The sequence below is a fragment of the Takifugu rubripes genome, chromosome 19 (genome assembly GCF_901000725.2).
Source record: "Takifugu rubripes chromosome 19, fTakRub1.2, whole genome shotgun sequence".
Lineage (NCBI taxonomy): Eukaryota > Metazoa > Chordata > Actinopteri > Tetraodontiformes > Tetraodontidae > Takifugu > Takifugu rubripes.
Genome location: NC_042303.1, coordinates 5,775,479 through 5,789,365, shown reverse-complemented (window position 1 = coordinate 5,789,365; position 13,887 = coordinate 5,775,479). Strand labels below are relative to the sequence as shown.

Sequence of the window (13,887 nt, the reverse complement as noted above, 5' to 3'; positions counted from 1 at the left end):
CATACACATGCATGTTCTTGCACACAGAGACTTTTACTCTGATTTGGTATTTTGGTTTGATTTGCTAGATTGGTTGTTGTTTGTACTTTTTTGCCTTTTTCTTGAAGTAAATATATATGGGTCGAAATTGACCCGTAACACCATAGATGTTACTATAGTTAATAATATTAAAATGAAAAAATAAATAAAACAAATTTATTTAAGAGATGTGTTCTAATGGCACTAAGTAATAGTCAGGTAACACAACAACCTTTTATTTATTTATATGATTCTGTTGAGGTTCATTTTACCATTTTTTTTAAAATTGAAATCGAGGGGTATACTGACAAAAAAAGGCCCAGAGGCCCACACCAAAAATATTAAAACCAATATTTTCATGGATATGGAAGCCTAACAAGGTAACCAAGAGATGAGAAACAAATTGGATGATAGCTATTTGTTTTTAGTGTATTTTACAGCTGATTTAAGACATGGGTCAAAACCGACCCGTTAACATCAGAGATGGTAACAGGAAACGAACACAAGAGGAGGGTTAAATACAGAAATAGCACCCATAACTGAGACTGCGCCTTTTAATACAGTGCGCCTTATGGTCGTGAAAATACGGTATTTCTCCAGCTTCTCATGTTCCTTCTTTCTGATGTTGCTATCACTTGGGATTGCTACATTTATTACCACCACTGTCTTATGGTGTTTGTATATCACCACTATGTCAGGCTGATTGGCCACCACCATCTTGTCAGTCTGGATCTGGAAGTCCCACAGGATATTGGCCTGCTTGTTCTCTATCACTTTCGGGGGTGTCTCCCACCTGGACCCTGTGACCTCCAGTCCATACTCAGTGCAGATATTCCTGTACACTATGCCAGCCACCTGGATATATGCTGCTCCATGTATACCTTGCCTGCCAACATCTTGTACCATGCTGTGATATGCTGGACTGTCTCAGGGGCGTCTCCACACAGCCTACACCTGGGGTCTTGTCTGGTATGGTAGACACTGGCCTCTATTGCTCTGGTGTTCAGGGCTTGTTCTTGTGCAGCCATGAGTAGTGCCTCTGTGCTGTCTTTCAGTCCGCCCTTTTCCAGCCACTGGTAGGTTTTCGATATCAGCCACTCTCTAGATCTCTCTCCTTCTCTCTAGATCTGTCTCTGCCATGTTAAGTTTAGAAAGTTTACATTTTGCAATCCCCTGACCGTTGATGTTTTCTTGATGGGAGCAAACATGTTTGTGCAGGCAGCATGCCACATTTGTCTAAACATGCAATGATTTACAGTGCCGTCATACCATGGAACCACAGTTTGTTACTCTCTCTCACCCTTCTATGAAATAACACTGGTCTTTGTACTTGCTCATTCCCATTTCATTTCCCACCTCCAGTACTTGAGTACTTGTACTTGAAATGATTGGGAAAACATCCCTCTATCAAATATGTTTTTATGACACAATCTTGACACACAATATTTTGACATGCTAGAAAATAAATCTGTTCCACAGGTTAAAAAAAAGTTATGCATTTAAATATGCCCTTGCAATTTGTTTTATTAAATGATATACAATTACAAACCACGATATTCTAAGGTAGTCGGAGTGACCTTGTTAGCACTTTTTGAGATTGTTCTGGGTTCGAGTCCTAGTCAGGGCTTCTGTTGGTAAAATTAGCCAATGAAGCTTTTATTTTGGGAACAGTGTTTTCCTCCCAAATTCCAGAGACATACAAGTGACCTGTAGGACTGTCACCTGATCCAACCTGCCGCTAGCACCTCTCTTTACCCAATCATAAAATTGATCATTGATCTGCGTCCTATGATGTCTCTGTGCCAAGTGCATGTATGGGCAGCCTTGTGTTCAAAGATGGTGTTATTCATTTGCAAACGGTGTTACGCACGGAAGCTTAAAATGAGCACCACTGAGGTGCAGATCATGCCTTTGCTAATTCCTCCATCCAGGCCAAGTTTCTCACATGGGCAGTGAAGAAACCCCCCTGGCCGCAGCAGGATCACCCTCCAGGATTCATCCCAGGAACTCCATTTTTAAAAAAAAAAGAAGTTCTAGACCAGAAATTTACAAGAAACCTGCCATTTTATCAACAGGGTTTAGCCCAGCATACTGGCAGCTAGCCGTGGGGCTATTAATTAGCACATCTGCCCATCATCTCTCTTCTGAGGCAACTACAGCACAGAATATATTTCCCACTGCAGTGCAGTGGTTAGCCCCGTTGCCTTGCAGCAAGAACAGACTTATTTTTGCAGAGTTTATAGATGCGACCCACTTGTGGGATTACATAGAGCATTCATCACTTTTGAACTCCAAATGTTATTTTTTGCATATTTTCTGTCTCTTCTGGTTATTGTGGCAGCTTCAGCGTGAAGAACATAAGCACATTTTGTCTAGCACAATTACATCAATGAGGGTTTAATTGAAAATGCTGAATTGTTAACTGATTAGCACATTAAAATAAGTCCATTCACACCTTCCACAAGGAGCTATCACATCTCCAAATCTTTATCTTTAGCAAGAACAAGATCGGTTGATGAAAAGACTGTGATGCAACAGAGGCAAAGGCACACGGCAGGTGAGCCAGCACAAAACATTTGAATATAACGCAGCATGATTGGATAGTACTGCAGTAAAGCTCACAGACAGGGTGCTACTCCGAACAGACAAGGTAGGTAAGAAAAAATACAGAAAGATCCTTCCAGGTTTTATTTAATCATTGTCATAGTTCTTAACCTGATTTTAGTAGTTTTGGCCATCAGCTTAGTTGCTTTCTTTGTGTGATGCCAGCCAGTAATTAGAATTTCTGACATAAATTAACAACCTTTTCAAACCCAAAAGATAGGGTTGTTTAAGAAATGAGAATCTACTCACTACATTAGATGGTGTTAAATAGGTTTTTACCAGCTGAAACATAGTCATGGCAGCAGTCAGCAGCAGTTTGATGGACAGTGTATTTAAAAACTCATAATGAAAACTCACATTAAATTTGTTTGATTATTTGGTACTGGAATAGATTTCAATCCTTCATTTCAATCCTATTCTGCAAGCAAAGTTCATTTATTTATTTTCATGTTTACAATGTGTACATGTTTACAATACTAGCCAAAACAGATATCCACACTGCCCCTTAAAGAGACATATTCATATTTGAGTCAGTTCACTGTATATTACAAGGCATAACAGTCGTGCCAAAACTTACATTCCTCTTTTTCCCCAGTTGTCTCTTCAATCAAAAGACTCATAGATTATCTCCACAGAAAATCAATATCTTTGCTCATGCATGGCCAGGATGTTTTGTCAACTTTGTGGCATTAGTCTTCTCAGCTGCTGTAGTATTATCAATATAAGTGATTATACCACAGCGTTGAAGAGGCAGTACTATTTAGCTGATTTCAAGTGGAGCTTTAACCAGTACCATAAGTACCATAAAATATCAACAGAAGGGAGAAATCAAACTTGAACGGACTGACATGCACTGAAGTTTTGATAGTTAAATTTGCTGAAAACAGTCAAAAAGCATTTCCTTCTGCAAATAATGCAGTAAAGCAGTTCCTTTGCTTGTCCCTTTATCCAGGCTTAGCATCTCTCCTGGACCTGCCTGTCACTCACAGTATCTTCTGATCAAGATGGACCAAAAAACTGCTGTAGCAGTTTTACAGTCCTGCGATCCATGCGAGGGGGGTAGGCTACAGCAGAATGCTCACCTAAGAGGACCCTCTACGGTTTTGAATCCCAACCACCACCAAAGAGCAGGAACCAATGGATGAAGGACAGAATCATAGACTGGGGAAGTGAAATTATGCACTTTGATGGAAAAGTAACACGACCTAAATATTGTCACATTGGATGGGACACACGTGGAATAGGACGACTTTGATCAGATCAACCGCACACATTGATCTAGATACAATAATCAACTGGCACAAACCGCCTATCTTGATCAGAAAGAAATCTTCTTCTGACTGAGGCCATAAGGAATAAAATTTCACAACTGACATGATTAAGTTTAGGTTTTAAAGAACCAGAGGATTATTTGCATCCATTTAACAATGGTTTAGTGAGGTGATCTTGGTGTTGACTCAAATCCCAAGCCATAACTTATTTCCCTTCTTCTTCCACCTGGTTTACAACAATTTAAATGTATCCGTTCTGACAGGACAGGCTTCTGTCTGGTTTGCTGACAGGAAGTTCCATGCTCTTCAGAGCTGATGTGTCTCATCTTGCATGCAAAGCCAAATCAGTCAACCTCAGAAATACACTTCTGTCTGCCTCCCACCTGTCACAGTGCTGCTCCTGTTAAACCTTCTGCCTGTTCCCATTGCTATAAATAAAACACTGCAAAAAGACTTTAAAAAACTAAACCAATGAATCAATTACACTGAAGATGGCATAATGGCACAATTAAATTCTTCCTGCAGCACTTGATGCATCAATATGTTCAAAGACCTGCTCATTTAAATTCTATTTTCATACAGCATTTCTTTCTATCATAATTGTCTCCAGGCATGTTACAGAAACTCAAAGCCTGATGCTACCAATTTGCTTTTTCTCACTTGTTGCTCATGGTCCTTATATTCAAACGAACATCTTTTAACCCATAGCATGACAACATTTATAATCTCTGCTTTCCACATTTTAATGATATATCCCAAAGCCATTTCAGCAAACACAGAGAATTAGATTTCCGGTACAAAGCCAAGAAAAGGCCTTGCCAAAAAAATTAACTGATCTCCTCTGAAAGGCCTTTTTCACTTTTCAATGAGCCATTAAGGTGGCTGAATAGTATTGAAAATTTCTTATTTAATGATCCTTTGCCTAGACAGAATTAATGCTGTTAAAAGTGTACTGTTATTCTTTAACTTAAAATAGAAAAAATAGCTTTTAAAAGCTCGAGATTTCTTTAAATTTGTGGCTGTCAATAGGAAACAAGAAAGGAGTTCTGTGTGCTCCAGTTACAAAAAGACCAAATTTTATTAAAAGAGAGGACTCACCATACGTTTCGGGTCCTGGAGAAGCTCTTGTCAACTCTACAGAAACACAAAATGATAGACAATAAATTTTGGCTTACGCCCAGTGTTTCACTGACTGTATTGGAGAGAGGCAAAAGAAAATATGATGTATTTTGTCAATAGGGTCAACATTTGACTTGCAAAAAAATCTGGTGCATGAGATATATGTTCATGGCATTTATTAAGCATATATCTACTCCTCCACCTCTTTTTTTTGATAGAAAGTGCATTTTCGGTATTTGCTCCAGAAGCCCATGAACCTTGATTATTGGTATGGGTTGTGTTGTTTTGGGTCTGTGTTCATTACACTTATTTAACCAGAGCACTTCACAGCAAAATAACAAAGTATTTCCAAAAACACCCCAGCAGACATGTTGGAGTTTGGTCCTTTACTTGCTTACTGAGGGGTTTTTGTGACTCTGTGTTTCCACTAAACCCAAACATATATGATGTGGTTACAGTGAATCCCTAAATGCCAATCCAGAAAAACAAAGGCTTCATTTACAAATGCAATTTTTCATTGCATTTTTTTTCAACGCCCTTAGGAGAATTTCACTTGATAAACTGTTCAGCGGATTGTTGCTACCTTTGTCAACTGAGCTGGGCCATAAATAAGAGCTCAGAGGACAATAAATCGCACCAAAATAGAAGAGTTGCATTTTTATAGTCTCTAGACGCTTTTAGATACACAGTGTGTTTCATGATGCATATTTCTGAATTCTTCTCCAGTCTGACAAGATTGCACCACTTTGAGTCTTGGTGAAAAATATGATACAAATCATCCATCTTCACTGTTCATCTCCTTTCTTAAATTCCTGTCCTACCTTGCAGCTGCATGATGATCATATCCAGAGAGGAATTAGATAGGAATTGTGGAATTTTGGGAAAGCGCTGTTGGCAGATGTGAAAAAAGGACGTAAGCCAAAACCTAGCGATGGGAGAATGAAAGTCTAGCTAAAGGGAGTTTTTTTTAAATATAACACCAGTATAATGAACCAAGATACAAATGAAATAATGATTTGTGTGATAGAAATATTTTATCATTTATGGATAATGAGAATGTAGGTTAAAAAATACAACTTGGTATGTAATCAAATAATCAGGTGCCAACTGTTTGCTTTCCTCAGGTAGGAGGTTACAGCCATGTCAACGAATAAAGCACTGTCAAAATCCTTTTTACAGACATTTTAAACTATACTTCAAACTCAGAGAATCCTGATCAGTATCTTTAATTTTCCATTCACCCAACTGCTGTGCTGCACGAGACTGAAAAATAAGCCATCAAATAAAAAAATCCCCAACAGGGAGTTTGTAATAATAGGTACATTTAAGGATAACTACAAATAAATACACAAGTAAATATTTATAGTGTGGATAGTGTGTGCAATTCGGGTTTCAAATAACTTCTCAAAAATAAGTCTCTGAAGAGTTTGAATGGATAAAGACTGAGTGAATAGTCCAAGGCTATATTTTTCTGTGATTGTTTATTTATTTATTTATAACCTGCACAGACCATTTTAACCTAAACTGCCGATTAAAGAGACAACAAACACTCGATCCTTCACAACAATTCAGATTCAGAAGCATGTTTCTGCCAACACTGTGGCCTCTTGCCTCTGGTGCTTCCTTTATTACCCCACGACTTCTCTCAGTTCTTGGGTCTGCAGACAGTCTTCTAAAAATACTGGAAAAACATGTCTGAAGAAACACTGATGTAACAACCTGAAACAGTATCGGTGCAATGCGTATTACATCAAACGTGTTATTTTGATGACCTTGGTGGGTGCACACTCTGCAAGCCTACTTCACCACATGAGTGTACTGCCAGGAAATGTTTCTGGCAGGCAAACAGCATCATCCCACTGCTGGTGAGGGCTCTACTGTTTAACTGGTGTGAGAGTGCAAATAAGTTCATCCATCGGCTATATGGTTGAAGACATCACTCATATGTTATCAGAAATGAGATATCGTTTTTGTTTTGGGGTTTTATAGTGTAAAAGACATAGACACATTAAAAAGCTTCATCTGCCACAGAGACCCACAACACACCAGAAAGGAAACGACAAATTGGGGAAAGGAAAAAAAAGGAATTCTCTGTTTTGACACTACTAAAGCTGTTCATTTAGTAATTCTGAACACTTTTGATGCTTTTGCGTTTTGTATTTTGCTTGTGTTTTCCATAGGAGGAGATTTACTTCCTCCAATGTTCCAAAAAAATCAATACACATCAAATAAGCTGAAGTAACATTAATGCATGATAGAATTAGAATAGAATTTGTTCTAGGAATCCAGGACTGAACTTGCTGAAATCACATGACATTGAAGAAAAAAAACAGAACATGTGACCTAAAAAGAATGATTTTAACCTGACTTTTTTCCCCCCAGCCAACATAATATTATTTCACCCTTGTTTAAAAATATCTACTGTAGCTTAAGACCGTATCTAAGAGAAAATCATTACTAGGTGTTTAAAGAATATTAAAATAGCCATCTTAAATAGTGCTTGACACTAAAAGAAGAAAATTTGTTGAATCTCAGTTACACTTAAAAGGTCAATACAGTAAAACCCAACACTAATTAAGCAAATATCAACTAACAGTATTAGCTTTCTTCATTTATTTCCTTTCTGCTACGCTTAAAACATAAGTGCAATTGTGTGTAAGGTTCCAAATGGCGTTCAAGTCCAATTGTACCTGTTTTGGATGCAACCCACTTTCAACAGCCTTGTGCACATCAAACAGATGGCAACAATCAGTTAATTTGGTGTTTGGGCCATTTATTTCCATTTTAACAAAACTTAGTTGGAGTAAACCAAACAGAGCTTTAGCTGAAGTGATAAGACAACACCTTCAGGGTGAAAAGTAAAAAAAAAAAAAATCAGAATTTTTCTGTTTGCTTGAGAACAATACATCCTGGTGGCTTCTTGAGAATTAAAATAGTCTCTGAAATTTGATCAAATTTATTTGAAGAGATTAACGGAGCACGTGTTGGTTCAATATTTTTTGTCAAAAGGCTACCTTGAATAAACAAAAATGGCTTATGGAGAGAACAAGAATACAAAAGGAGACAAGCTGTGCATTTTATTAGGTGAGCAATTTGCAATTTGGTTTGTTAATGTTTTCATTATTATTCTTGGTGTTTTTTTGTTTTTGTTTTTTTTTAAACTCAAATCAGGTATTTTAGTAGGCAATTTTCTAAGATGTGAATGGATGTGGATCAAAAGAGCTACAACACCCTGACAAGAAGCTTATGTATCCTTTTTTCTGGTTTCCTGCCACAAATTTAGTAAATAGATTCAATCATCAAGGGAACTTTCAGACGATAAAGGGAAAAATATCCTCAAATTGGGAATAATTTCCAGTTCTTTCCATATTTTTATTTTCACTTTTTTTAGTTTGTTCGCACAGTCACGTCAGTAGCCAGAAAAGACAATTTCTATTAAAGTGAGGCTAACAGTGGAACTTATGCTGCAAAGACAATGTTAAGTGCAAAAACGTAAAACAAATGAAAACCAGCAGTTTGATGAACCATAGTTGGGTTCATCTTTGTCTGAGAATTCTTAGCTATTTATTTCCTCCTGAGAGATGTATTGTTCTACAGACTTTTACCATCCAGCACACATTTCAAAGATAACTACAAACAAATAAAAAGGCTCTTGACATACATGAAAGAAAAAAATATGAAAAAAAAGTTATCTCTAATAGGCAAAATTGTGCTATTACACAGGAGAAGCTAGGAGTCTATATGAGCCTATACATGCACATGATAATTCGTTTTTTAATCGTCTGACAGCATGGCATTAGGGAGAAATTATGGGCTACATGAATGAGGACTGGCTGTTCTCAATATAGAAAATCTATAAAGGAACATATTCATTGTTCTGTGTAATTCATTTCACTGTTAGCTGAAGCATGACAGTTTGACCATTGTTACCCTTATTGCTGATTCAGCAGTGCAACAAATTTGACCTCTATTTACATTCCAAATTGTTTACAGACAAAACACAGACAAAACAGGAAGAGCAGGCCTACACTGAAGGTGCAAGAGACTACCATGGTAATGTATAGACAAATCTATGTTATTTTTTTTTGGTGTTATTTTGGTAAATGTTTACAATATATGGCCACCCACATATGTTGGAATATTCCATGGCCAATACATGCTAAAAGTTGAAGATATTAATATATCTAGCATGCAAAATAAACAAATAAATACAAAACCAAACCCTATTTAAGATTGTATTTTTGCCTTAGTGGGGAAATATAAATAATGTCAGACAGACATTTACTTTCTCTGACTGCTGTAGTGGTGTGAATTTATTATATACATTGTTAAACTGAAAACATCCCTGTTCAGTTATTGTTTTGGACTGTCATTTCAGAAAGTCAGGTGGTTCTACAAAAGCAGCAAATGGTAATATGAAAAATCGTGGATTTTAGGTGGACTTGGCAACAGCACAATAACAGAACTAATTATCCTGCATGAATAGTAATGAATACCACACTGACAGTTTTGGCAAAAGCAATAGCATCCCTTCCTTTTTACTACTCCAGTTTAATCCCAATTAGGTTATTGACATTATTTAGACAGAAGAAGTCCCAGAACCAATAAATGACAGAGATATTGAAAAGGTTTCCATGTCACAATCATTTCTCAGAAAGATGAACTCGACTGCATTATGATGACAGCATACTACCTTGTCAGTGCAACCTAAGCTCGCTGCAACCATTGTGGCGGAATCTGAAGTATCAAGACGCAACAGGTGCCTTAATACTAACACACTGACTAAGCTGACAAACCCTCAGACAGTGCAGAATAATCCGTGTTTATCTCACCCTCTATAAGCTCCGAATGTGAAGCTCCTTTTCCTCTGAGACATCCTGCTGAAGGGCTGATGAGGCTTCCCAGGTGAGTGCTGAATAGCAGAGCAGTTTACAAAACCAGCCACAAATTCCTCCTTTGCTCCTTTCTATCTCTCTAACTGTTCCTGCCCAAACCACCTTGTTTCACCTTTGTCTGAGAGTACTTAATGTGTGTACACATCTTGGCCATCCTTCTCCGTATCTCCTCTGCCAGATTAAGACAAAGGTGTGTCCTGCTGCTCTGTTGTCCTGGAAACAAACCAGAATGTTTTTCCGACTCCATGTGTGTCCTTAACTGTAGCAGGTATAAAAGATTACTTAGCATTCCATCCTAAAGGAAACTTACCACAGCAGCTCTAGTCCTGGTAAGCTCAATTCTGTAAACATAGTGTTTTAAGGTTTGTTTATACAATGACTAATTTGGTATAATTGTGTCTCAAGCCCGACACCAAGATCTAAAAAGATAAAAAGCTTGTGGAAAATGTTTCTAATTCTAGTAGCAAATTGAATTCAGAGGTGTTAGATATATATTTTTGGAAATCCCTCTGCTGTGAGAGCTAATAAATGTAAAGGTAAAACAACAGTGGTCTTAACAAGGAACCCCTGAGGAATGCCCATCGAGCACTTTAGATTGTCAGAAAGCATATTCTCAACTTTATCATGCTGCACCCTGTCAAATAAAAGACACCACAGCCAGCACTGCATGGCATATATCAAAATGCAGTATAGTATGGTTCACTGTAATTAGTGCTTTACACAGGTATAGAAATAAAGCAAATACAGCACTTTCCCTTTATCAAGTTGAGATTTTATCTACTTAATTAAATGTAATGTAGCAGTCTTTGACAGTGTTAAGTCATTCAATATAGCTATTACAGTTAATAATATCTTTCCTTACTCACTGTCGTTCTGCAATTTTGTCTGCTTAGGATGCTCTTGGGCTTCATAATGGTACTCCTCACTCCACAGTTTTCCACTTTAGGCACTCTCTTAAGGATAAAGATGTTTTGTGATTAACTCATCTTACCAAGGAACAAAAAAGAACAACAAAATTTGAGGAATTCTAAGATTTTTACCCACCACAACTATCTACTCCTATCTAGAACCTTGAGGCAATTTTCATATTATCCGCTGGATCGGGTACACACTCTGATCACTATTCTCAAGCCTTATCTGTGGCAAAACTGTCAAAACTGAGAATGTCTTTAAACTAAAGGAAATTCTGTAAATGTTTTACCTTCACCAACAAAATGATGCATCAGAATGTAAAGTTGTTTTCTCCCATGTTTTTCTTCATCCTTATCTGGCCTTTTTAATTTATGTCCTGCCTGAAATCTTGGACTTAATAGGTGGATTTCAGGCATCTGAAGACATATGGACATGTTCAAAATGTGATTTGTTTTACTGGAGGGGTTTTTAAATAATAATCAATAATAATTTAAGAGATGGAGCAGATTTGGGTCACAACCTCGGGGCTAATGTTACATTCATTAAAATTGTCTATGTTTTCTTATTGTTTGCACACTCTAAGTTTAATGATCATATCACAGTGAAGCTTTTACTCTGAATGAATTCTACTGAAAACATTTGAGGTGGCAGTAAACTGTCTCTAGGCAAAACTCAATCATGATTTCTCTAACTACTGGAAGAAAATGACCACAACGCATGTCCTTTCCATTCCATCCTGCCCTTTTTCTTTGGGTGACACTGACACTGAGATGTCTCTAACTGAATGATTCTCCAGGAGAGTGGAGAGGTCTTTGTAGCTTTTTTCTCAAGTCCCTCAAAAGATGCACTTCAGGGCGATAAGGAAAGAGGGGGAGAGAGGGAGGGAGAGAGGGATGTGATTTACTAAAGGGAGATTTGTGTGAAGCAGGTGAAAGGCAAAGAGCACTTTGCTGTAATTAGCCTGGTCTGATTTGGAAGACAGTTTGCACTAAAATGGAGAGCTTGACATTCAGAAGAGAATCTTTTGCTGAATTACTTGTTTGTGCACAGAGTAAACAATTTAAATTGTACCTGTATAACTTTGTGAAGACAATGTCCTTGGGACAGGAAGAAGAAGACGAGGTCATCCAAGAAGAAGGACTGGATTGGACTGAATTAGCATCAATAATTTACATATGTGTTTCTATAAAAGACTGGGTCAAGGGATAGCTAGGTTGTCAGACTTCATGCCCTGGCAATTGTCTCTGTTATTGTAGGGTTATGAACTGGCCCGGAGCTCTGTAATATTTGTATCTTGAATTGGTTCTATTGCTAAATACATTTTGAAATTGGCATCTTCCTTCTTGAAGTCTTCATTCAAAGAACACGCGGATTAGCAGTGACACACAAGAGGTATTGCAATCCAACATACTACTGCAGATAGGGAATAAAAACATAAACCTGAAACAGTCATTGACTAAGAAAATGAGGCATTAGTTACTATATAAGCCAAAATAGATAGATAGTATTCTTAAAGGCATGCTCAAGACCTAACATTCTCTTCGGCCGTCAATTTAACCAGAAAGCTATTCCACAGACAGGCTGGAAGGGTGCCTCACAGTAACTTTGTGTTCTAACTTTGGGCATTATTAAAAGGCAATTAAAAAGCCGAAAAAAAAAAAATCAATACTTTGGAAAAAGACAGGGCGCCATTGCAAAGATTTTAAAACATGTGAAATACATGCCTACCTTTTTATCTTCACCAGCACACATGCAGCTGAGTTTTGTAAAAATTAAAAACCTGAGACTTTTTTTTTGGAAGACCAGAAAGCAAGGTGCTACGGTAGTCAATATGACTGGAGACCAAAACATGCATTAGTACCTCTGTTTTAACATGAAAGAGAAAAGAGAGGACCCTGGCAATATTCTTTAAATGGTAAAATCCTGTTGTTTTTAGGTGTTTTTTTTTTTAAGCGTGGGAGAAAATTTTATCTTAGAATCAAAAATGAAACACAGATTCTTTGCCGCAATATTATGGATTTAGATATAGTGTTTGCAGTTTAGATAAAAGTTTATTTCTCAGAGCCCTGGGATCAATAATTAAAATGTCAGTCTTGCCCTGGTTGAGCTGTAGGAAGTGTTCTTCTATCCTGGATTTGGTCATTTCTCCCCGCGAAAAAAATTCCCAGTGGAAATATCTATAAATTAAAAAGTATGTGGCCTATTGAGCCTTGGGACATGCCACATCTAATTTTATGGATCCTTGAGGTTCATGTGTCCAAACTTGTTAGAAAATTTCTCCCACTGAAGTATATTCCCAGAGAGGCCAACTAGGTATCAGTCTAAAAGAATTGTGTAAACTACTGTATCAAAAGCAGTGCGTAAATCAAGTAACACAAGAACTAAAAGCATGTCTATGCACTTGAGATCATTAACAAATTTCAGTAGGGCAGTCCCTGTAGTCTTGTTTGTCCTTAATCCAGATTGAAATTTCTCAAAAATGGAATGGTTATTTAAGAAATTCTTCAACTGAATATAAAAAGTTTTCTTTAAAATGGTACATAGAACACTAATCTGTAGTTGTCAAGAACTTTAGGATACAAATTGTTGTTCTTCAGAAGGGGTCTCTGCCATTTTGAGGACAGCAGGGAATGTTCCATCTGTAGGGAACAATTTACTATAGTCAAGAGCTCCCCTTCAAAAAATGAATGAATGAATGCTTTATTTCAATAGTGGATCAGTACTGCAAGAATGCATATAAAAAGAAAATAAATGGAGTAAATAAACAAATGACTAAGTTATTTATGGAGACACTAATGTTAATCCATGAAATGGTTTATAAAGTGATGTGGGACTTCAGTCTACTCTACCAAGCACTTTAGCATCAACCAGGGAAAAACTGTTCAGTGTTTCCTCAGGTAAAAACAAGCATTTTAGTCTGATGAGGTAAAATGGAGGAGCTCATAAAATCAATTTAACCCCTGAAGTGACCTGCAAAATCTTCACAAGGGGAGTCTGTGGGAGTGTTTTTATGTGTTAAAATCAGGGTTGATTAAAAGATCAGATAGTGTTGAAGTATCGATATCGAT

General features: G+C 37.3%; 1 protein-coding gene across 7 annotated transcripts in view; it reads right to left on the bottom strand.

The window, feature by feature from the left end:
• Positions 1-13,887, bottom strand: part of rap1gapb (RAP1 GTPase activating protein b) — a 134,688-nt gene that overhangs the window by 54,215 nt on the left and 66,586 nt on the right. For 4 of the 7 annotated variants that reach the window (XM_029826429.1, XM_029826430.1, XM_029826431.1 and 1 more), the window contains exons 1-2: positions 9,845-11,800; positions 4,992-5,027 (exon numbers count right to left, since the gene is read on the bottom strand). The exons of 1 other annotated variant lie outside the window; for it this stretch is intronic. In XM_029826429.1, coding sequence (XP_029682289.1) covers positions 4,992-5,027; positions 9,845-9,888 — 80 coding nt within the window. In that variant the 5' untranslated portion in view covers positions 9,889-11,800. Of the gene's footprint in view, positions 1-4,991; positions 5,028-5,833; positions 5,901-9,844; positions 11,801-13,887 lie in introns of those variants that run through there. 2 more of the 7 variants (XM_029826434.1, XM_029826433.1) reach the window with 2 other exon arrangements.